The sequence below is a fragment of the Lycium barbarum genome, chromosome 7 (assembly GCF_019175385.1).
Source record: "Lycium barbarum isolate Lr01 chromosome 7, ASM1917538v2, whole genome shotgun sequence".
NCBI classification, from domain to species: domain Eukaryota; kingdom Viridiplantae; phylum Streptophyta; class Magnoliopsida; order Solanales; family Solanaceae; genus Lycium; species Lycium barbarum.
In genome coordinates this window covers 121484427-121509652 of record NC_083343.1, presented here as the reverse complement: position 1 = coordinate 121509652, position 25226 = coordinate 121484427, and the positions used below count along the sequence as shown (strand labels likewise).

The 25226-nt window shown below is 35.5% G+C and overlaps 3 protein-coding genes across 3 annotated transcripts; 2 read left to right on the top strand and 1 right to left on the bottom strand.

Annotated features, from left to right (window-relative positions):
• Window positions 1-15307: 15307 nt before the first annotated feature.
• LOC132601854 (uncharacterized) lies at window positions 15308-17016 on the top strand. Its single transcript, XM_060314913.1, has 3 exons — window positions 15308-15749; window positions 15938-16279; window positions 16403-17016. The coding sequence occupies exons 1-3, from the start codon at window positions 15308-15310 to the stop codon at window positions 17014-17016; spliced, it is 1398 nt and encodes a 465-aa protein (XP_060170896.1).
• A 5-nt stretch (window positions 17017-17021) lies between these two features.
• Window positions 17022-18993, top strand: LOC132601853 (uncharacterized). Its single transcript, XM_060314912.1, has 4 exons — window positions 17022-17303; window positions 17426-17516; window positions 18425-18579; window positions 18781-18993. The coding sequence occupies exons 1-4, from the start codon at window positions 17022-17024 to the stop codon at window positions 18991-18993; spliced, it is 741 nt and encodes a 246-aa protein (XP_060170895.1).
• A 1106-nt stretch (window positions 18994-20099) lies between these two features.
• On the bottom strand, window positions 20100-21974 carry LOC132601852 (uncharacterized mitochondrial protein AtMg00810-like). Its single transcript, XM_060314911.1, has 3 exons — window positions 21278-21974; window positions 20227-20256; window positions 20100-20179 (listed from the first exon to the last, which is right to left on the bottom strand). The coding sequence occupies exons 1-3, from the start codon at window positions 21972-21974 to the stop codon at window positions 20100-20102; spliced, it is 807 nt and encodes a 268-aa protein (XP_060170894.1).
• Window positions 21975-25226: the final 3252 nt, after the last annotated feature.

The window sequence follows — 25226 nt, the reverse complement described above, 5'->3', positions numbered from 1 at the left end:
CCATGCGTATTCGTAGCAAACACTAATATAATAAAGTTTTAAATACAAAGCACAAACTACAATGCTATATTAATCGTGTTTTGAACATAGTTTCCCATATTGACAAAATCAAGCAATATATATATTTTAAAAAAAAGTGAATCTCATATTAAAAAAATAAACAGTGTAAAAAAAAAAGTGCAGACTTTGTATTCTTAGCAAACACTAATATAATAAAGTTTTAGATACGGAGCACAAATTACAATGCTATATCAATCGTGTTTTGAACATAGTATATATATATATATATATATATATATATATATATTATATGCATAAAAATAGTGTAAACTAATAATGTCCAAAAGGGCGGGCCCCATACTAAACAACATCAGGCAATATCAAAAATAAAAATAAATAAAAAGAAACTATATAAAGCATGGGTTTAGACCCATGCTTCATCGTCCGTTGTCCATTAAAAAAAAGGGTGGGCCCCATACTAAATAACACCGAGCAATAAAAAAAAGTGGAACTCACCACATCCAAACTCACGGGAACAAAAAAGTGGACCCTATATTAACAGAATCAAGCAATATTAAAAATAAAATAAAAAATGAATCCCATATTAATAAAACAAACAATGTTAATAAACAAATGCTTAGAAAATCAAACAATTAAATCAATAATGATGGACTCATTGCCACATGCGTATCAACCCATTAGTGGGAGCAAATGAAATTATTATACAGCAACATACTTAAAATACTCATATATTAAAATAAGATAGAATTTAATTGCTTTTTCATTTTTTTCCTTGCTCTAATAAATGTGAAAAAAATTGTGGGCCCCATATTAAACACCATGCGTATTCGTAGCAAACACTAATATAATAAAGTTTTAAATACGGAACACAAACTACAATGTTATATTAATCGTGTTTTAAACATAGTATCACATATTAACAAAATCAAGCAATATATTAAAAAAAAAAAGTGAATCCCATATTAAAAAAATAAACAAGGTCAAAAAAAAAAAAAATGCAGACTTTGTATTCTTAGCAAACACTAATATAATAAAGTTTTAGATACGGAGCACAAATTACAATGTTATATCAATCGTGTTTTGAACATAGTATATATATATATATATATATATATAACAACACCAAGCAATATAAAAAATAAAAAATAATAATAAAAAAAAGAAACTATATAAAGCATGGGTTTAGACCCATGTTTCATCGTCCGTTGTCCCTTAAAAAAAAAGGGTGGGCCCCATACTAAATAACACCAAGCAATAAAAAAAAGGAAGAAAAAAAAGTGGAACTCACCACATCCAAACTCACGGGAAAAAAAAAGTGGACCCCATATTAACAGAATCAAGCAATATTAAAAAAAAAAAAAGTGAATCCAATATTAATAAAGCAAACAATGTTAAAAAACAAATGCTTAGAAAATCAAATAATTAAATCAATAATGATGGACTCATTGTCACATGCGTATCAACCCATTAGTGGGAGCAAATGAAATTATTGTACAGCAACATACTTAAAATACTCATGAAAAAAAATGGACCCATATTAAAAAAAAAAAAAGGCAACGTAAAAAAAAAAAAAAAAAAAACGTGCACCCCATATACTAAAAAATCAAACAAACCTCCACCCACGACCGGTAGGTCCTGGGTTCGAGTCACACTGGAGGGGAAGTGTGGAAACACTATAAATCCTCCTAAAATGGGAGGGGGGAAAAAATAATAAAAAAAAATCAAACAATATTCATGTAATTCCCAAAGTATCCCCATCAAGTCAATAATAGTGGATTCATTGCCACATGCATATTAACCCATTAGTGAGAGCAAATGAAATTATTGCACAGCAAAAAACATGGACCTCATATTATTACTTTTCTTCAAAATATTTAATTGCTGTATTTCCTATTCCGCCATGTCATTTATTTATTATGTTTACTAAAATAAATATACTTAAAATATATATATTTAAAAAATAAGATACAATTTAATTACTTTTTTATTTTTATTCTTACTCTAATAAATGTGAAAAGAGATTAATATCAAATGAAGATCAAATAATGAATAAGATAAATTAGTCAAATTATAATTCTAATTCACGTTTCCTTAAAAAACCATGCAAAAGACAACATGACAAGTAAAATGAGTTAAACCGAAAATATTTACTAAAAATTTAAAAATAGCATTTCTTCGTTTAAATAGAAAATTAATTTCTACTTTGTTTCGTTTCAAACATATAAAATTAATTTAATAATGTGAATTAGATTTATCCAAATCAAAATTTGATAAAAAATAATAACTATTTTACACTTTTAAATTAATCGAATTAAAATTGAAAATATTAACTGATGCTTAAATATTGCTATTATTTTATCTCAAAGAGAGGAAAATAATTTTCTTTTAAACAAGTCTTCTCTTTTAAAAAGTATTAATAAATTTTCGTAGCAAACACGAATAAATAAAGTTTTAGATACAGAGCACAAACTAAATGTTATATTAATCGTATTTTGAGCATAGTATATATATGTATATATTATTATTATTATTATTTAAACACAACTACATATACATAGATACACTATAATCCGAAGTGTTGGGCCCGTGCGCAGCACGGGCATAGGCCATCTAGTGACACTAATATAGATGTCAAGCATAGTGGACGACTAAAAAAAGTAGCTCTTTTTTTTTTTTTTTTTTTTTTTTTGTGTTAGGTATTCGTATTAGAGTCCAATTTTATCTGAAATCGCGCGTTGCAGGGCCAATTTTAAGGGCAGCATTCCCAACAACTTTTATTTTATTTTATTCAGGACCGAACCTGAGACTTCTGATTAAGGATAAAGGATACCAGTCATCCCACCACAACCCATGTTACTCCCTCGACCCAATTTATGTAATATTTTTTTATTTTTTGAGTGTTAGTTTAATTAATTTTTGAAGTTAAATTAAATGCAGTTTACTCAATATCTTAAAATTAAAATCTGAGATATTTAAAAATTATGTGAAAACCACTATAAATTACAACTTTTCTTGTATTAATATTATGAAAAATATATTCTAAAATATTAGTCAAAGTTCTTATAGTGTAAATTTCGAAAAACGAAAAGTGTCGCATAAATTAAGACGGAGTAAACACTTCTTTTTATCTAGATATAGTTTCATAAACATCTCTTCAGTATTTCATAACAATAACAATACAGTAATATTTTTGTGATTTATAATAGTAAATTTATTTTTTATTTAACTTTTTTATAACAATCTTATAATTTATTTATTATCAATTTAATTTTTTGGATAGTTAAATCTTTTTATTACTAAAGTAAGTTGTTATGAAAAACATAAAGAAACTATAGCCTGGACATGAAGGGCCCATCATACCGCAAAATCAACTCTGTCTAACAAGCTAAGGATAAAAATTCAAATCTCTAATCCTAGGAACTAGCTTTCATTTTCAGATTCATACAATGGACGCAACAATTCAAACTTTTATTTATATAAATTTGCAAACATCTTTTTTTGAGATTATTGCAATTACTTTGCTCCGTTTGTCCAAGCTAATAAAAGCCAATTCTTTATATCGTTTCACATGTTGATGTTTCAAGAACATTTGTTTGCAAACTCTGTTTAAAGGCTTATACTTAAAAAATAGCATTTAGAATTAAAGTTTCATTCTTTATCGTATTTCTTTTAGTAATAAACAATAGCTAGCAATTCTTAAGGTTAACTATTTTTTTTTGTTCTTTCTGGAAGTTACTTTACTTTACTATATTATATAAGAGCCTGGTTTCGACCAAGGGTAAAATCGTAATTTCGGCCCGGTCCAATTAATAAAAATAGATCACATTCTACCATCTTTTATCATCTTCTCCCCTTTCCCAATCTTCAACCGATCAGTTTTCTATCTGCTTTAGAGTTGAATTTCCCAGAGAACCTTGGTTTCGACCAAGGGTAAAATCGTAATTTCGGCCCGGTCCAATTAATAAAAATAGATCACATTCTACCATCTTCTCCCCTTTCCCAATCTTCAACCGATCTTCTCTCCTTTCCCAATCTTTAACCGATCAGTTTTCTATCTGCTTTAGAGTTGAATTTCCTAGACAACCTTGGTTTCGACCAAGGGTAAAATCGTAATTTCGGCCCGATCCAATTAATAAAAATAGATCACATTCTACCATCTTCTATCATCTTCTCCCCTTTCCCAATCTTCAACCGATCTTCTCTCCTTTTCCAATCTTCAACCGATCAGTTTTCTACCTGCTTTGTTTTCCTTATCTGGTGAGTTGAATTTCCTAGAGATTCCTACTTTAATTTTCCCCTTTCACCACTTAGATTTGTTGGTACAAGTTCATTGGTTTGTGTTTTCTTCTCACTCTCTATAGATTCCTACTTTAATTTTCCCCTTTCACCACTTAAATTTGTTAGTACAAGTTCATTTGTTTCAGATAGGTTTGTGTTTTCTTCTTACTCTCTTTGTTCAATTATTTATTTCAGCAGGGTCTTGCTCATAGTTTTCTTTGTTGTATTTAACTATAATAATACATCTGTCTACTTCTCTTTTCTCTTTCTCGATGTGCTGCTTATGCTTTCCCTTTGTACCATAGTTATTTTGTTACAGAATTGAGAAATTGCAGGTCTTCTCAATCACTGGATTGCATGTCACGACCCAAACCGATGGGCCGTAACAAGTGCCCGACCACTACTGGCCAAGCACTCCTGTGCTTGCATTTACTTGCCACTGACTATCCTGGGCCCATATACAATCTGTAACTGTGCTATACTGTCTCCCGAACATTCAACATAAAAGACACCGTACCGGGGACTCACGGCCAACGCATACATATAAACATAAACACTGAGATTAACAGCGTGAGCCGATTGACCGCCACACATATATACTGTACAACAAAATACACGCCGACGAGGCTGCATAATACCATGGCTACATATCACTGTCTACAGACCTCTATAGAATACAAACTGTAAAAAAATGACAGGACAAGGCCCTGCCGTACCCATATATGTACGCAACGGAATAGCATACCAAAAGGGGTGTAGCTCCGGATCAATGGAGCGTACTGACTGCTGCTGAGGGGAGGTCCTACTGCTGCGAATCGTCTGACTGGCTACCTGGTCCTGCGGGCATGAACGCAGCGTCCACAAGAAGGGACGTCAGTACGAATAATGTACCGAGTATGTGAGGCATGAATAGTAACATAATAAGGGATGTAAAGTATGAATAATAACCGAAGGGAAATATAGAGCATATCATAAGATAAAAGAGTAACCTGTACATATGAGTGCCTCTTAGGGCGGATGCCATGCATGCTAGCTTTCTTTAAAAAAAACTTTTCTTACATACATATCATCATCATAACGTACCCGGCCTTTTCGGGACTCGGTGTGTAACGTACCCGGCCCTTTCGGGACTCGGTGTGTAACGTACCCGGCCCTTTCGGGACTCGGTGTGTAACGTATCCTGCCCTTTCGGGACTCGGTGTATAATACCAACAGATCAGTGGTTGCACAATAGGTGTCGTACCCGGCTGACTATAGCGCGGCTCGGTGTAGTAAAATACATACATATATATATATATATATATATATATATATATAAAGCATGCATGAGAGCCAAATAAAAGCTATAAATACTTCGGAGTGACGTAAGGTCGGTAACCTCCGATCATATTATGGAATAATTATCATAGCTTTGTCTCACCTTGAAGGAACAATTATTATAAGGTGAGACTATCAATGAAGAATAGCGTTAAGAGAACGTAGAATAAGATCATAAATCTCATAAGGTGTCAATTCATATACTTTGGAATCTTTAAAAATAGTCATCATCCATGAATAAAATTGAGAAATCAAGAAATAGCTCAACATTCTTATATCGTCATTGAAATCGTAAACTTGGAACCTTTAAACCCGGAATCATCATCATCATAATCAAGTAGGAAAATATTCTCATCTTTGACATCATCATTATGATTGTGAAAACATGTTCATCGTGGTTATCATAAGAGCTCACAGAGCCATAAATCTCTGATTTAGAAAATACGAACATTTTGGAAAACAACTATGAATTATTAGGAACGGAATTATGCCTTGGAGTCATAAACATCCAACTTTTGAAACGAGGAAGATATGGAAACATTTATGAAGCCATAACATCGGAATCATGCCTTTGAAAGAAAGGGACAAGCCTTAACATACCTGTTCCACCTCCTATTAGCTACGCTTATTTGTCCAAGCTCGCAAGTCTACATTTAAGAGGATTTACAAAATCGTTATACTCACCGTTTTACGCTTGTCTTAGTCCTTCAAATAAATCCATTTATAATCTGCCGAAATTCGGGCAGCACCTCCCCTGTTTATATGCCTAGCCCGAAATCACAATACCAACAAAACAACAACTACAACAGCACCACCATCAACAACATTATCATCAATACCAAAATATTCCATAAAACATCCCACGCGATGTTTGTCCAATTTTTCAACCAACAACTTTATTATACAACCATTTCATCACTCTATCTTCGTAAATAAACCAAAGGTAATATTACTAAGGAGAGATTCATACCTTATTTTTATTAAAACAGCGATATCTTTAATATCCACCTTGAATCCACCGCAAAACCATACTAGAATCACATCTATGCGTTTATCCGAGCTTCGATTAATACTCCATCACTTGAAAATTGCTTACTTTTTGTTTCCCTCTCTCTCTCTCTCTCTCTCTCTTCAAAAATCTGGAAACTTCTGGGCTAAATCTAGTGAAACAAAAGGGGGTTCTTACCCTTTTTATAAGGGTCAAATTCGGGTCGGGTTTACTATAGCATTTTACTGTAGCAAGTCGGTTACTGTAGCAGTAATGTAGCACGCGTTTCTGCTCTGTCAGCTGAACTTGTAACGTCCATAATTCTCTACTCCGATGTCCTATTGACGAGCGGTTTGTTGCGTTGGAAACTAGATTCGACGAACTTCATTTTAGGATTTTTTTTTTTACCTTAAAACACTTCATATGCTAAGAGATATTCGCCCCCCAAGTTGGACCAAAATTTTCACACAAAACATTACCCATCCTTTCTCCAAAGTCGTACTACTCCATTTCTTCCACTCATTTCCTTATAAAACCTTCCGGTATACCTTATGTACATCCTCCACTTATTAAATATACTTAATAATGCTTGCTCCTTATATTCCAAAGTGGTTTTACTTACCCTAACTCAACGTACTTATGTTTCAAATTTTATAAGTGTTCTTCGAAGATACGGGGTGTAACATTGCAGGCTTCTCTATTTTTTAGATTTTTGCTTCTGATCTGAGTAGCTCTTCTTTGAAAAACTTCAATATATATTTTTTTACAGATAAGGAAGTTGTTGGCAGAAGAATCGAACAATTTATCATTGTTGGATCATCTTTCACTTATTTAACTTGAGAATATGACAAAAACGGTTTCTTATTCTTTCAAAATATAAATTTTAATGTTAAAATATCGAGTTAATTTAATCCAATTCAGCTATCAAATTCAGTCAAATTGATTATAGAAAAGTGAAAAGTGTCGCATATAGTTGGGACTGAGGTAATCGAACTCTTTAGTTATGCATCGAACGGTTTTGGTTTTTGAATTTTCAAAAATGAGTACTCTTAGTAGGTGTTTAGCCATAGAAACCAAGTGAATAATTCTACGGGTCCTTAATCTTTACCAGTTTTTAAATCTAAGATTTTGTTTATCTTGTTATACAGGAAAACAATTACCCCATATTTAGGCATAGATGTGGTTGTAAGAGGAAAGATGTTGAATTAGAAACTTGATTTTGCTGGTGCCATTCACCTTCCTGCCCTACTATCTTATCTTTCTCCTTGATCTGTTTAGAAGCAATTAAAAAGTGCAAATTACATGTTACTATGATTTGTTAAATGATATTTAAGTACAAAGCACGGTTTAATATTGAAAATTTTGCTACTTCCAGGACAACTTGGAACAAATAACAAGAGACAAACTCACCTTCTGCAGAAGTATTTAAGAGATACTTTCACTTTCTTTTTCCTTTCTTTATTTCATCGGCTTTGTGATTGTTTGATATGTTGTCGTGTTCAGCTTTATTTTTTGAGCTTTTCATATCACTTAATGTTGAATTAATTGTTATTCCTTTATGCTAATTGATTTTAGTAGACAAGTGATTTGCTACATGGTGATAACTGATAACTTTGTTATTCAAATTATTTTGGATTATTATTGTACTTAAGAGGATAACTATACTTAGAGATTTTTTCTTATCTTTTCATCTACATGTACACTATATATATATCATTGTATCTGTAAATTTACTCATCAAGATATATACATTGTTTCATGGTATCAGAAGTCTAGGTTTACTCTCTACAGTTGAATCATGTCTTCCACTTCCTCTACTCAATTAGTTCATTCTTCACCCGCCCCCACGGCTTCCACTTCCTCTACCCAATCAGTTCATTCTTCACCAGCCTCCACGACTGATGTGTCCTCCCTTCTTCCATCCTCTCCATCTTATATTTTCGTCTCTAACATTAAAAATCTTGTTCCTACTGTTCTTGATTATACAAACTATATGTTGTGGAGAGAACTTTTTCTACCCGTTTTCAAAGGTCATGGTGTTTATGGCTTTATTGATGGGAGTTTCCCTTGTCCCGAGTCTACTATTTTGCGTGATGATGGTACCTCCGTCCCTAACCCTTCCTTCCAGCAATGGATTCAACTGGACTCCATTGTCCTTTTATGGATTCAGCAACTATTTCTCAAGAAATTCTTCAAGCGATAATCAAGCCAAATCGCTCTCTCACTTCTAAAGATGGATGGCTTCAAATTGAGCGCTTGTTCCGTGATCAAGTCAGGTCTCGAACACTTCAACTCAAAGTCCAATTTCATAATCTTAAGAAAGGTAGTTTTTCCATTAATGAATATGTCCATCGTCTAAAGTCCATAGCTGATGCCTTAACTTCCATTGGAAATCCTATCTCTGAACCCGACCTTGTCCTCCAAATACTCTCTAGCTTGCCTACTGAATATATGTCTGTGAGCACCTCTATCTCCACTCGTGTTCCTCTTCCTTCATTTGTTGAGGCACGCTCCCTTCTATTTCTCCATGAATCTCAATTGAGCAGTTTCTCTAGTTCTTCTACAGATAATGTTACCACTGCTTTTGTGGCCAAGCAACAATATTATTCCTCCTATGGTCGTGGACGTGGTCGACAAAACAATGGTGGTCGCCATTCAAATGGTGGTCGTGGTCGTGGTCGCCAGACTCAAGGCAATACCAAATCTTTTAATATCGTGCCTCAACAGTTCACCCCTCGTCCTCGTCTTCCTTCCATCCTAGGTCCTCCCCCCATTTCCTATCCCACTTCTTACTTTCCCCCTCAACCTACTAATGCTACTCTATATTGCCAACTTTTCTATCAACCGAATCATACTGCTCGTGACTGCCCATCTATACATTCTAAGGCCTTTGTCTCATATATTAGTTCAAATTACTTTTTTCCCTCATCTGGTGATACCTCTTGGTACGTGGATACTGGAGCCTCTTCTCATAAGACTCCAAATACATCCAATTTATCCTCTGTTGCTCCATATAATGGCTCAGATCTGGTAGTTGTGGGTAATGGTACTCAACTCCCTATCTCCTACACCGGACATGGTACTCTTTCTACTTCTAATTCTCGTTTTTCTCTTAGAGATATTTTAATTGTTTCACGTCTTTCCACTAATTTATTAAGTGTCCGTAAATTTGTTACGGATAACAATTGTTCAATGGATTTTGATCCTTTTGTTTTTTCTATTAAGGACCTCATGACGAAGAGACTTCTACTTCGGTGCAATAGTCTTAGACCGCTTTATGCAATTTCTTCTCGTCTTGGTGATTCTGCTTCAACTTACTCCGCTCTTGCTGCTGCTCGTGTCTCACCAAACCTTTGGCATCGTCGTCTAGGACATCCAAGCTCTGCTGTTTTAGCTAGTTTAGTTAGGGTCAATAAGTTACCTTGTTCTTCATTCAAAAGTTTGGACAATTTATGTAATGCTTGTCAACTTGGCAAGCACCAGAAATTGCCATTTATGGCTTCTCGCTCTGTTTCTTCATCTCCATTTGAATTAATTCATAGTGATATTTGGACTTCTCCTATTCCTTCTTTTACTGGTTTTCGGTATTATATTCTATTCCATGATGATTTCACAAAATTTTCTTGGGTATTTCCTCTAAAGCGGAAATCTGATACTTTTTCTACGTTCAAGCAATTTTACGCATATATATTGACCCAATTTTCTATAAAATTAAAATCTTTTCAATGTGACGGGGCTGCCGAGTTTGTTAAGCTTCAGGCTTTTCGTTCATTTCTTAATGATAATGGCGTTTTGCTTCGCATTTCTTGTCCTCACACTCACCAACAAAATGGGAAAGCTGAACGAATGCATCGCACTATTTTAAATATGGTCCGTTCATTATTATTTCAAGCCTCTCTTCCCTCTCAATTTTGGGTTGAAGCCCTACACACTGCTGTCCATCTTTTAAATATTCTCCCGTCATCTAAACTTCATTTTAAGACGCCGTTTGAAGCTCTTTTTGCTAAGGTTCCTACCTACTATCACTTACGTGTTTTTGGTTGTTCATGTTATCCCAATTTACGTGAATATTCCTCTCACAAGTTGAGTCCTCGTTCGAAACATTGTATCTTTCTTGGTTATCCCGATAACTACAAAGGATATAGATGTCTTGATCCTACAACTAACAAAGTGTATATCTCTAGACATGTTAGGTTCAACGAGGATTTCTTTCCTTATCCTTATCTTCTTCCATCAACTTCATCAGAATCTAGCTCTTCTACCCTCTTTAAACTTCCTTCTTCAATTGATATTTATCCTCCTTTATCTTCAAGTGTTTCTCCTAATTCTCAGGATAGGAACTTTCAAAGACCTGCACAATTATTATCTCCCATTAATGCTGAAAATTCTCCTATTATATCTGATCACACACCACAATTTATGCAACAATTGGCTCCTAATTTACCTCCTAATTCTTCTCCACCTCAAGCCTTATCTCAACCTCCTGTACAATTTCAAAATAATCATCAGATTTCCCCTTGCAATAAAAATACATTGCCACCTGGACAATTCCTTCCTAAACCAACTACATCTCATCAATTCATGTTGCAACGTGACTCCTCTCCAAATGTTAGCCAGAACAGTTCTTTACCTCCTAATACTCATATCTCACATTGCTCTCCTATTTCTCAAACTAAAATTTCAAACTTATCTTATGATTCTAAAACACATCACATGATTACCCGTAAGCAAACAGGATCTCTTAAGCCTCGAGTCCTTCATTCTCTACTTTTTCATTCCTCTACAATTTCATCTGAACCTTCATCTTTTACTCAAGCTTCTAAGTGTCCTCATTGGAGGCGTGCTATGGCCGATGAATACAATGCTCTCATGGCTAATCGCACATGGGACTCAGTACCACCTCCCTCTCACACCAATATTATTGACTGTTGTTGGGTATACCGCATTAAACAAAAATCTGATGGTTCTCTGGAGCGTTTTAAAGCTCGTCTTGTAGCCCAAGGCTACAAACAACAACAAGGACTGGACTATGATCAAACATTTAGTCCTGTGGTGAAACCAGTCACTATTCGCAGTATTCTCGCCCTTGCTGCATCTAAGAAATGGCTTGTTCATCAATTAGATGTTAAGAACGCCTTTTTACATGGAAATCTTAACGAACTGGTATATATGAAGCAACCTACTGGCTTTGTTTATCCACAATTTCCTCATCATGTTTGTCGGTTGAACAAAGCTCTTTATGGCTTAAAGCAAGCTCCTACATGGTTTCATCGGTTCACTTTCTTTATTCTAAGTAATGGATTTCAAAATAGTATGTCTGATCCTTCTCTTTTCATTTACAAACATAATTCAGACATTGCTATTCTTCTTCTCTATGTTGATGATATTCTCCTCACTGCCTCTTCTAGTTCTTTACTTAAGTCTCTAATTCAGACTCTTAAATCTGAATTTTCAATGAATGACTTAGGAACTGTTAATTATTTTCTTGGTGTTTCTATTGTTGCTCGCAATGGGGGTTATTTTCTTTGTCAGTCCAAGTACGTAAAAGACCTTCTCACTCGTGCAAATTTGCTGTCTTCCAAACCAGTTTCTACTCCTCTTTCTCCTAAGTCCCTACTTCATTTGGAAGATTCTCCTCCCTTTTATGATCCGAATCTTTATAGAAGCCTTGTTGGTGGTCTCTAGTACTTACCTTCACCCGTCCGGACATTGCCTTTGCTGTTAATCAAGTGTCTCAATTTATGCATTCACCCTTGGACATTCATTATACTGCCGTCAAAAAATTTTTGCGATATTTGCAAGGTTCTCTGGATCATGTCTTATTTATTCCTGGTGGTTCTATTGACAATTTACAATGTTACAGTGATGCGGATTGGGCTGGTTGCCCTGCCACTCGTCGATCTACTTCATCCTATTGTATTTTTCTTGGCCCAAATCTTATTTCTTGGTCTTCTAAGAAACAAAGTGTTGTTTCTCGATCAAGTGCTGAAGCTGAATATAGAGCAGTTGCTCATGCGACTGCTGAAATAACATGGTTACACTCCCTTCTATAGGAACTTCATGTTTCTCCTTCTTCACCTTCTACAATTTTTTGTGACAATATTAGTAGTATTTATCTGGCACAAAATCCTGTTCAGCACGCTCGTACCAAGCATGTTGAGATCGATATTCATTTTGTTCGTGAAAAAGGTTGCCGCAGGCGTTTTCCGAGTTCAATATGTCCCTGGTCAAGATCAACTTGCTGATTTATTGACCAAGGCACTTCCTTCACCACGACTGTTGTTCTTGCGCAACAAGCTCTGCATTCTTCCAGATCGTGCATCGCTTGAGGGGGAGTGATAACTGATAACTTTGTTATTCAAATTATTTTGGATTATTATTGTACTTAAGAGGATAACTATACTTAGAGTTTTAATCTTATCTTTTCATCTACATGTACACTATATATATCATTGTATATGTAAATGTACTCATCAAGATATATACATTGTTTCACATGGAACTGTAATTGAAATCAAATTTCACAATTTTGATATAGATAAACAGGGTTCACTGAGTTCTGGTAACAACCCAAATTTCATATTTTGTGAATTGAATTCACCTTTTGATGGTTTCAAAAAGCTAGGGGAAAAATTCGACTTTTCACCTTCTCGCATCCTACAACCCTGTTCAGTTCCATAGCCTTGTAGGGTCTTCCGTTCATTTTCCATCTTGAAGTTATTCCCCGGTAACTAAATTGCTGATTTTTTTCACTGCAATAATTCCTTCCACAAATTAGATAGTGATGTGCAAAGATCAAATACAACATCAATTGTTAGAATTCTATCAGAAGCTCACTAATATCATTAAGCAATTTAGCTTATTTTGCAACTACTATGTTGTCATTTGTATGTTTCGTGGGGTCGGAATATGGATGTCAAAGAGATATGATAGACATGAATAACTAAATAGACACTATATTTTCGTGTTTGTGATTGGCTGCTTTCTTTTTTTTTTTTTTTTTTTTTCTTTCACCTTCCCCCGTTTTTGTTTCACCTTTTTACGATAGGAACAAGTAATAAGAAAGACAAAGTAAAGATGCAATTAATATCTCACCTTCAGGGAATATAAAGCGTAGTGAAAATATCAAGCACAAATACTAAAACGAACCAAAATTCTGAAAAAGTACATGTTGACAAAAAGGCTAGGCGACGAGAACTATACAAAACGATGCAAACTGATAAAAAAGAGGCCCTCCTCGCGCGGGTACGAGCAAACAAAGCTAAGTCGAGCAGTAGACATCCTATTGCCAGCTCGAGTACTATTGAATCAACCAATGCATATACTACGGGAGAGCCATTGCTTTTTACACAACCAGGTAAGATTAAAACTAAGAAAAAATAAGTTTAGTTAAACATTGTTAATATGAATGACAACATGTGTCTTCAATAAGTTTAACATATCGTTAAGGCGTAGCTTGAATATGCAGGTTGTAATTTTGGAGAAATTAGAAGCTTAGAAAGTGTTCAGCCATTAGTGAATTATTCTACATTAAAGGCGGTTCCCAGGTGTGAATTTTGTGGCGCGAAAAGATTTGAGTATGAAACACTCGCATTTTGTTGTAACAATGATACTGTTCATCTCATTTCACACGAAGTGCCAACAGAATTAAGAAATTTGTATCTAGGAAAAAATGATGAGTCCGAACATTTTCGAACTTATATACGAACATATAATAATATTTTCGCATTCACATCTCTTGGAGTAACTTATGACAAAGAGTTAGAAAAAAGGTACAAAGGGTATTTACACATTTCGAGTTCAAGGGAAGATGTATCATTTCATAAATGATTTAATACCATCTAATCAAAAAAGAAGAAATTTGGAATTATATTTCTTTGATTGTGAAAATGAGGTTAAAATCGAATGGCGTGTTCAAACAAGATGAATGAAAGTATCGTGAAAACTTTAATGGAAATATTAAAAGTTAATCCGTATACTATCTTCTTAAAATCTCTGATAAATATCCCTCAATTATCTGATTTCTACATTGCTTTAAAATGTGATGCTGGTTTAGACCAAAGAATATACAATTTACCAACTGCATCAGAGGTTGCTGGAATATGGGTAGAACAAATTATTGAAACCTGTATTCCTACACCACATATTCGCGTATACACGAAAAGCGAACGAAGTCAGTTGGTGAATTATTATTATGGTTGTTATGATGCATTACAATATCCATTGTTATTCCCTCATGGTGAAAATGGATGGGATTGTGGTATCCATAAGATTAATCCTTCTGCTACCTCTACTTCAAGACAAAAGTATTGCGAACACGAACAATTACCAAATATAACGAATATGGCTTCAATTGATGGATTTTTTGATATGGAAGCTGAATTTACGCAAAAAGGAAAACGAAAAAGAAACAACGTCTCTTGTCGTGAATATTATTATTACAAATTACAAATGAGAGATGTTGAAAATATAATTCTACATACAGGAAGATTATTCCAACAATACACAGTGGATGAATGGATCAAAATTGAAACTCAAAGATTAGACTTTGCTTATTGTAATCAAGACTTATTTAGAACAGATTCGTTATGAGGACTTTTAGATGTTCTACGACGGGGTGAAAGAGATGCTTCACAGGTAGGAAAGTACAAATTTCTTCCTCTTAGCTTCACAGGAGATCCAAGAGATATGCGCCGATGATACATGGATGCTATAGCGTTGGTCCAACGTTTTCGAAGACCTGATATATTTTTAACTATCACATGTAACCCCTCTTGGGCTGAGATTGAAGAAAATCTTCTGTCAACTGATAAAGCACAAAATAGACCTGAATTAATTTGCCGAGTGTTCCGAGCAAAAATAGAAGAACTGAAAAAAGATATACTAAAAAACCACATATTCGGTAAAGTGGCAGCATTTATGTACACGGTAGAATTTCAAAAAAGGGGACTACCTCATGCTCATTTTTTAATTATACTTGATGATAACTACAAAATACTGAATCCTGAAGCATATGATCGCTTTGTTTGCGCTGAATTTCCAAATCCTGAAATAAATCCCCATTTATATAAGCTTGTTACACAACATATGATCCATGGACCTTGTGGCCAGTTAGATCCTACATGTCCTTGCATGAAAAAGAAAGGTTGTTGCAAGTTCAAATATCCAAAGAAAAAACAAAAGGAAAAAATTCATACCCAATCTATAAAAGACGTAATACAGGAAAGTGTGTGGAAATAAGAGGACACCTTCTTGATAATTCTTGGGTTGTCCCTTACAATCCTTTTCTATTATGTAAATTTAATTGCCATGTAAATGTTGAAATCTGTTCAGACATTAAAGTTGTCAAATACATTTATAAATATATTTGTAAAGGACATGATAAAATTACATTTCAAATACATAACAACGAGACAAATATAGAGATAGATGAAATAAAAGAATATCAATCTACTAGATGGGTATCAGTACCTGAAGCTGTATGGCGAATATTTGCTTTTGCTATCAGCGAAATGTCTCCAAGTGTATACCATCTTCAATTACATCTTGATGGACAACAATTTGTTTCCTTTAAGAGTACTGACAATATCAGTAGAATTGTAAACAATCCTATGATGAAGAAAACAATGTTAACTGAGTTTTTGGAAATGAATAGAGTGGACGACTACGCTAAGAGTTTGAATTTATTATATCAAGAATTTCAAGAATATTTTGTATGGTCAGCGTCATATAAAACATGGATACGGCGTATACGATGATACACTATTGGTCGTGTTGTGACTTGTCATCCAACTGAAGGAGAAAGATACTACCTTAGATTGCTCTTAATGAATGTAAGAGTACCAAAATCATATGAAGATTTGCTAACAGCAAACAACACACATTGTAAAACCTTTAGAGAATCTGCTGAAAAAAGAGGATTGTTACTTTCTGATAATAACTTGACAGAATGTATGTCTGAAGCAGTAAGTTATCAAATGCCATCCAGTCTAAGACACTTGTTTGCTATGTTGTTGACCTATTGTAATCCAAAAGAATTGTGGGAAAAAATTGAAGCTCCAATGTCTGAAGATTTCAAAAACTTTCCAAATATGAACACAAGAGAAATCCGTTACAAAGTGTTGAACCATATTAATGATATTCTCCATTCAATTGGTCGCGATATCAACGAATTTAAACTAATTCCGAAAACAATTAAAGCATCAACATTAGCAAACGAAGCTAAAGATGTTTACTATGAGAGAAATATCACTGTTAGTGAAGAAGATCTATTACTACAAAATAAACTAAATATTGAACAAAGAAGAGCTTACAATAAAATTCTTGATAGAGTATTTTCAAGTAAATCAGGAGCGTTCTTTATTGATGGACCTGGGGGACCGGTAAAAGCTTTTTATACCGTGCTTTATTAGCCACTATGAGATATAGAGGATTTATAGCTTTAGCGACTGCAAGTTCTGGTGTTGCAGCTTCACTTCTTCCTGGTGGTAGGACAACTCATTCTCGCTTTAAATTTCCTATCCTTATTGATGGAAATTTCAGTTGCAACATCAGTAAACAAAGCTCACTAGTGTCTTTGATTCGAGATGCAAAACTTATTGTATGGGACGAAATTTCAATGGCAAAAAAAGAAATAGTCGAAGCTTTTGATCGGCTTCTAAAAGATTTAATGGAAACAAATATATTTTTTGGCGGAAAGGTAGTTGTCTTTGTGGTGATTTCAGACAAATACTTCCCGTTGTTCGTAGTGGAAAACAAGAAGATTTTGTGCCTGAAAGCTTACTTTGCTCTGAAATATGGAATCAACTTGAGAAATTGCAGCTAGTGGAAAATATGCGTGCAAAAACAGATCCTGAGTTTTGTGAATATTTAATGAGAATCGGTAACGGAAAAGAACGAACAACTGATCAAGGTAAAATTGAAATACCCCGCTCTTTGATTATCCCATTTACCAAGGAAAGAGATTCGTTAAATCTTTTATTTCAAGCTATTTACCCTAATTTACACACCTCCCATTCAAGCATTTCTTTTATAACTTCTCGTGCTATTCTAACAACAAAAAACGATTTCGTAGACAAAATAAATAACATGCTAATTATTCAGTTTCCAACCGAAGAAAGAATATATCTTGCGACTGATGAAACCATTGATCCAAAAGATCAAAGTGAATATGAAGATTTGTTGCACACTCTGAATCCTGCTGGTCTGCCTCCTTATAAATTGACCTTGAAAAAAATTGTCCTATTTTATTATTACGTAATTTGAATCCTTCTGAAGGTCTTTGTAATGGAACACGATTGATCTGCAATGACTTTAAGCCGCATGTTATCAGCACTACAATATCTAGCGGTGATTTTAAACATAGACATGTATTCATTCCACAAATACCACTATCGACATCGGAAGATGAAAAATTACCAATTCCATTTAAAAGAATACAATTCCCAATACGACTATCTTTTGCAATGACAATCAATAAAGCTCAAGGCCAAACATTGAACTTCGTAGGTATTTATTTGCGCGAACCTGTCTTTTCTCATGGTCAATTGTATGTTGCTTTGTCAAGAGCCAAAAGTTCCAATTGTGTCAAAATATTAATCAGACCACCCATTGCTGGTGATAACGATGATCACTCTACATACAACGTAGTGTATGATGAAATTATTGAAAAGGCTTTTTCATGAACTCACACCATATTTTTTCCCCGATAAATCATATATACAAGTTTATTAAATTACTATGTATATGTATTTACATTTCATCCCTTTTCACACTATACATGATTTTGATACATGTTGTATATCTATATTGCAATTTCAGATAAGCTGGACATGGCTGAAAGACTCAGTATCAATGCAATCACTTCAACAACTGAAGAGTGGACCAACAAGATCCAAGTAGTAGACAAAGGACAGCCACGAGAGAACCAACAAAAGACCAAAAAATTCCAGCTCATGCTACTGCAAGATGAACAGGTATTAGATGTTGAACTCATAACTCTATCAAAAATAACTAAACTTTTGCGTTCGTTTTGAAATAGTGTAGTCATGCATTTAAGTTTATTCCTAAGCGAAGATATGAATCTATTCCTTTTTTATTTACAGGAAACTCAAGTTGAAGCTCTTATCTTCGGTGTAGATATTGGGCATTATAAAGACCTGTTCGAACCTTTTTAGACTTATTTGGTGTCTGCGGCAAATGTGAAGGAATCAAGCCATGCATATGGAACTCCCATTCATGACTTTACTTGGACAATTGACAGTAGCACAATCATTGAACCAATAGAAAAAGTTATTCCTCCTGAAGATCCACTACCGCCACCAACGCGGCTAACACTTGCACCATTTGATAATCTCGAAAATTGTTCATTGATTACTACAGCACAATAATTTCTATCATCCTTTGAGTTATTTTACGTTCTTTGTTCACTACAAGATGTTCTTGCCGTTGTAATTAACGGTCGCCCTTGGACATATGCGAATAATAGGAGCAAAATGCAAGAGTTCATCATCATGGATTATCAGTAAGTACGCCTGTCTCCACCTTTTAGTTCTATAGCTCCTCCTTTTTTTCAGCTACTACTTCTTGATTGACATACTATCTGTTGTTTTTTCTCTTTATTTTCTGCAATCTAGATTACGAAGTCCTATCGCCAATATCTTTACAGTTTCATAAACTATCTTGCACCGTACCGAAGATATACGAAAAAACACATTAAAGTGCATGCCATAGAAAAAATTATAATCAAGATGTTCTCCCTCAAACTGAAGGTTGTTTAAGTAGATTGTAGGCTCAAAAGAGTGACGCTTCCTTCTCCAGGGTAATAATTTTATTTCTACATTGGTACTTTGCTAAAATTTCTTGAACACCTCTGAAATTTTCTGTTGAGGTCGTAGACCTATATAAGTTGCTAAAAAACTAACATGAACATCCAGTTGGCTGCTCGGGCCTAAAAGTTCCAGTAATTGCTGCAATCTAGAATCTGATTTCTTTAGTTTTCCCAGCTATTACAGGAATCATTATGTATTTTCCTTCTTTAGTAAGAAACGCAAAACTTTTTTATAGGCCATGAGAAAATAATTAGAAGGGGTTGTCCATTATGATAGGATGTCATGTTGTAGATTTCAAAAAGTTATGACACACATCAGTGTGCCTAGCTTCAAAATGAATACAAAGATAATAATGTTCAAGGCTTTTATGTGCACGTAGCATTAGTCAGGTTTGTATTTTTTTCCTGAGCGTAAGTTCTATAATTGATTATTACAATTAATCTCATTTCCTTACCGTTCCTCCATTTGCATATATGATTATTCAGTTTAGTACATCAAATATTTTGTATGTGTTCTGTTTTATGTTTGTTGTTAGTTAAAAGGATGATATGATGGAAGGAGTTGCTATGTCAGAAGTCCGCCTTTCTTTCCTAAAATCCATGCCCAATCCCAGTCATATAAAATGAAATGAAGGGAGTCAAAAACTGCATATACCAATAATGATCTCAAGGAACGAGGTTAGGAGTCTTACATAAGTGTTGGGCTTCTGCCAAAGAAAGTTCAGCATCAGAAATTACTGACAAAACTGCAAGGAAATCCCCCAAAAATACAAACCAGAAATTAGTGGCATACCTGAAATAGCAGCTGTAAGAATTCCATCACCTATTACCATAGAAACTCCACTTATAACCAAAACAAGCAGAAATATAGGTAATACATGTGTTCTGTATTGATCAGATCTTTTTTCTGATAATATAAATCTGAAATATTTGACATTTCCTTTTAGTTACGAGGGCAAAAAGCAAGCTCCTATAAACTGGGATTCTTTCCTTCTCACTCGGTAGAATCCACAATGTAGCCTTTTAAGTTAGAGAAAGTGAATCTGTGAATTTTGTGTTCTCTACATATTTTGTACTCTCTTCCGCATTCTCTTTAGCTTAGTGGCTTGCTATCTACATTTAGTTATAGTTGTGCTTAATGTTGCTTTGCGATATATGTTATACGCTATATTGGAATTAAAGTCTGATAACAATAACCATCTTATTTATATTTCATGCAGGAAAAAGCCAACAAAACTGACCCTTTGGGAAGAATTAGTTGACCACTGTGGGAATAAAGTTTTCCAACATCTGGAGGAGCTTAAAGAATTCCCCATAATTCTTGCAAAGAGAGTTAGCAAATCAAAATCTTCTCCAGGTATGCATATTCACAATTTCTCCTTTCCAGACATATAACAATTAAATCAACACTGAACTTTCAAATGCATGTAGGGTTGACAAATAGATTTGTCACTATAGGAAATCAATTCCTTACCTTCATTATGATTGAATGTCATCAATATATACAAAAGACTTACCTAATTTTAGGAGATATTCTAGCTATACATAATATTCTAGGAAATATTCTAGCTGTACATAATAATGACTAATATTCTAGCTGTACAGAATAATGACAAAATACAACCGTTATCACACCCCCGCAGTCGAAGCGGGAGGTGGACGAACGCTTAGACTGTCCCGAAAGTCATCAAACAGTACGCGCGGAAGCCCTTTTGTAAAAATGTCTGCAATCTGATATCGGGACGGAACATGAAGGACACGAACCTCGCCACGGGTAACTTTTTTGCGAACAAAGTGTATGTCCATTTCAATGTGTTTAGTGCGCTGATGTTGTACTGGGTTACCTGATAAGTATATCGTACTCACATTGTCACAATAAACAAGTGTCGCCTTTTGGATCGGGCAATGTAGCTCAAGGAGTAAATTCCTGATCCAGCAGGATTCAGAGACAACATTAGCAACTCCCCTGTATTCGGCCTCGGCACTAGAACGAGAGAGTGTAGGTTGATGTTTTGAGGACCAAGAAATCAAGTTGTCACCGAGGAAGACACAATAGCCAGAGGTGGAGCGCCTGGTATCCGGGCAGCCACTCCAATCTGCATCTGTATAGGAGACTAAGCTGCTGACAGAAGACTTATAGAGATGCAAACCAAAATCGATAGACCCCTGAATGTAGCGCAGAATACGCTTAAGAGCAGCCATATGTTCATTACAAGGGTCATGCATGTGGAGACATACCTGTTGGACGGCATAAGAGATATCTGGTCTAGTGAATGTAAGGTACTGCAAAGCCCCAACAAGCTGACGATACTTAGTCGGATCATCAAATGGTGCATCTTTCGAGGCACTTAGCTTCGGCTTTGTGTCAACAGGTGTAGGAGACGGGCTACAGAGTGACATACCTGCCCGTTCCAGGATTTCTTCGGCATATTGCTTCTGTGATAAAAATAAGCCATCTGCATTACGAGTAACATCAATACCCAAGAAATAGCTTAGTGGACCAAGGTCTTTCATGGCAAACTCGGCACTTAAGAGTGCCATAATAGACTTACGGAGATCGTCTGAAGAGGCCGTCAGAATGATGTCATCGACATAAAACAGTATATATGCAATATCAGAATCCCTGCGATAAATGAATAATGAGTGATCAGACTTGCTGTGTGAGAAGCCAATGGTGGCGACAAAATCAGCAAACCGCTGGTACCAAGCCCGAGGGGCTTGTTTCAGGCCGTAGAGAGACTCCTTCAATAATCAGACATGATCAGGAAAATTGGGGTCCCGAAAACCCAATGGTTGATGCATATACACAGTGTCAGAGAGATTGCCATGAAGAAAAACATTCTTGACATCGAGCTGGTGGATGGGCCAAGAATAAGATAATGCAATACTTAGCACAGTGCGAATGGATGCCGACTTGACCACCGGACTGAAGGTCTCCTCACAGTCAACACCCTTCTGTTGAGACCTGCCATCACCTACAAGACGGGCTTTATGCCTCTCAAAAGAACCATTAGATTTCTTTTTATGACGGAAAATCCACATTGACCGAATCACATTAACATTAGCAGGCCGAGGAACTAACTCCCATGTCTTATTTTCAATTAGAGCATTAAATTCATCCATGGCATTCTCCAATTTAAGTCACGGAGAGAACTTACGGGATTTTTGGGTAATGGAGAGATGAAGGTGGTTGTCACGCCCCGAACCATGGCTTGGACGTAACACGACATTCGGTGCCTGACTGCATGTGACCGAGCGAACCACATGGCCTGCTGAATCATCATGATACATAACATAAGCGGAATATAACGTGAATGCATGATGAGCCTTTATAAAATGTAGTAAGTCATAATACTTAATAAAAATACTTGTTTAAACATGAGTGCGGAAATAACATGAATGAGCCAAAATGGCTATACGACTCCGAATGTCTGACATGACATAACTGACTTGTCTAGTTTATAAAACCTCTATCATGAGTCTGACTGGAAAACATACTTGCTGGGACAAGGCCCCCAGCATACCTTAGATGCATAACTAAGCATAAAACAAAAGTTGACTAAACCCCGAATGAGATGGGGCTCACCAATAAGCTGATACGAATACTGTCTTACTGAGCAGATGTGTCGTCCTGTATATCAGTACCTGCATCGTGAAATGCAGGCCCCCGGGCAATAAAAGGGGGCGTCAGCACATTGAATGTACTGGTATGTAAAACAACTGAAAGAAAGAACACGGGACATGGAATAACATGATAAGAACTGAAACTGAAAACCTGGACATGAACATGAGCATGAGCATGAGTACATATATATATAACATAAGTAAAACATGATAAGTAGGGAGAGCATTTCATAAACCGACACATGATATCACCACGTGGATACGTGGAGTCTGGTACCTCGCCGGACCAGCAGAGCCCCTATACCTTGCCAGGGTATAAGGTGGTAACGTGCCTGATGGATCCATTCAGTGTAAAATTAAGGTATCGTCCTATCTGGGCGGAGCGATCCTTGTCCTACGGTGGCTACGTAGTTTCATGCTATCTGAGCCTTCTCGGTAATTCGTGCAACTCCAAAAACCATGAACATAATATTGTTGGCTAAGAAGCCCATGATTTTCGTGAATTAACTTGTACTTGTCTTGTAATCATGATTTCACGAAATAACTTGTAAACATGGTTTCATGAAATAGCTTGTAAACATGGTTTCATGAAATAACTTGAAATATAGTTTCATAAGATAACTTGTCATAGTCTTGCAAACATGTTCTTGATTCATGAGTAATCACAATAGTTCGTAATCATATATATAATTGACTTGAAAACATGCTTGTAACTTCCTAGATAGAATCATAAAGTTTCATATAAACATAATGAGAACACATGAGGAAGAATTCATGATTCATGGATTAAGCTGGGATTCCTAATAACCGTAATGGAAGATTAGGAATACAATAACAAATATAGATACAAGATTCATGTACATAAATACATAACTACGGGCTACCAATATGTTGGATTTAGTGCCTTAGGATTTGAACTTCATGAATATTAAGAAACGGAGCATGGGGAAGAACGTAGAGATTCCCACATGTGGATGGAAGTTCTACATACCTTGACTTCCTGCTTTTGAGCGTATCACAATGTCTTTCAATCCCTTCAACTTTAATCTATAACAATACAGGTCATAGGGATTCTATATTAGCAACAATATCCATGCTTTGACCATCTAAGCATTTTATCAAACACTTGGTGGGCATGAAGCTCCACAACCTTTATTAATGGTGTTTTCTTCACCCAATCCCCATTCTATTACTTCTAGCTAATTCTACAATCTCAATTAGATGTAATTAACATCATTCTTCATCACCCACATGAATACAACAATCCCAAGTCAACAATCCAAAAATCTAGCATAGTTCATATAATTCTCTTTATCAAACCCATTTACTATTCTCCCAAGAATTCATCAATTCACAACTATAAATGATTAGGGAGTAGAAACATTACCTTTTTGAAGTCCAATCCTCTTGAATTCGGGTTCTAGGGTTTCCACATCCAACAATAATATTCCAATCATAACTCTATGGATTTGAAGGGTTTTGGGGACTTGGATTCAACCTAGAATCATGATAAAAACTTACCTTGGAAGATCTTGAGGTTTAGGACTTGGTTCTCTCTGAATTTAGGGTGAGTTTTCGTGAATGGGATGTTGGGGAAATAACCCCAAATCCTAAATATAACAAAAAAACGCGTAAACCCGACTTTTGACCCGAAACTGACCCTGTTATGCGATGGTCGCGCGACGCACATGCAGCGCACGACCATACTCAGATCATTAGTCAGAGTAGGGGTTTTTGTGCGATCGGCGTGCGGCGCGGGGCCATCGCACGCGCCCGCACGCGCGGCAGGTGTCGGTTCTGCACAGCGTTCGGTAAAATAGGCATAACTCTTTGTACGAAGCTCTGTTCAAGACCCATAATATACCGTTGGAAATCTATTTCAAAGGGATACAACTTTCATCAAGGAAGTTTTCCCAAATTCCAAATTAATAGAGGGGTTATGGTCGTAGGAAGTAAGACCTTCTACAAACTCACTTGCAAACATGCCCCGTAGAGTGGCTTCCAACTTTTCTTTGCCCAAAGACATTTCTTATGACTTAATTGGTTTTCAAAACACTTCCTATAACCCTCATATTGGTTCCATTATGTTATCATCTTATGAGTCAAACTTTCGCCCAAAGCTACGAGGTGTTACAGTGGTGGTCTCGGTGTTAAGGTTGGAGGAATATT

What these genes read in the sequence shown, in the direction of transcription:
- LOC132601852 (XM_060314911.1), bottom strand. Translation starts at nt 21,974, where the DNA reads ATGGCACTCTTAAGTGCCGAGTTTGCCATGAAAGACCTTGGTCCACTA. An exon ending in GAGTACGATATACTTATCAG is followed by an intron (nt 20,257 to 21,277) that starts GTAACCCAGTAC and finishes CTATGGTAATAG; the next exon opens with GTGATGGAATTCTTACAGCT. An exon ending in TCTTACAGCTGCTATTTCAG is followed by an intron (nt 20,180 to 20,226) that starts GTATGCCACTAA and finishes ATTTCCTTGCAG; the next exon opens with TTTTGTCAGTAATTTCTGAT.
- LOC132601854 (XM_060314913.1), top strand. Translation starts at nt 15,308, where the DNA reads ATGGATGCTATAGCGTTGGTCCAACGTTTTCGAAGACCTGATATATTT. An exon ending in TCCTTGCATGAAAAAGAAAG is followed by an intron (nt 15,750 to 15,937) that starts GTTGTTGCAAGT and finishes AAATCTGTTCAG; the next exon opens with ACATTAAAGTTGTCAAATAC. An exon ending in AGTGGACGACTACGCTAAGA is followed by an intron (nt 16,280 to 16,402) that starts GTTTGAATTTAT and finishes ATCCAACTGAAG; the next exon opens with GAGAAAGATACTACCTTAGA.
- LOC132601853 (XM_060314912.1), top strand. Translation starts at nt 17,022, where the DNA reads ATGAGATATAGAGGATTTATAGCTTTAGCGACTGCAAGTTCTGGTGTT. An exon ending in ATATATTTTTTGGCGGAAAG is followed by an intron (nt 17,304 to 17,425) that starts GTAGTTGTCTTT and finishes GAGAAATTGCAG; the next exon opens with CTAGTGGAAAATATGCGTGC. An exon ending in TGCTACTGCAAGATGAACAG is followed by an intron (nt 18,580 to 18,780) that starts GTATTAGATGTT and finishes GAACCTTTTTAG; the next exon opens with ACTTATTTGGTGTCTGCGGC.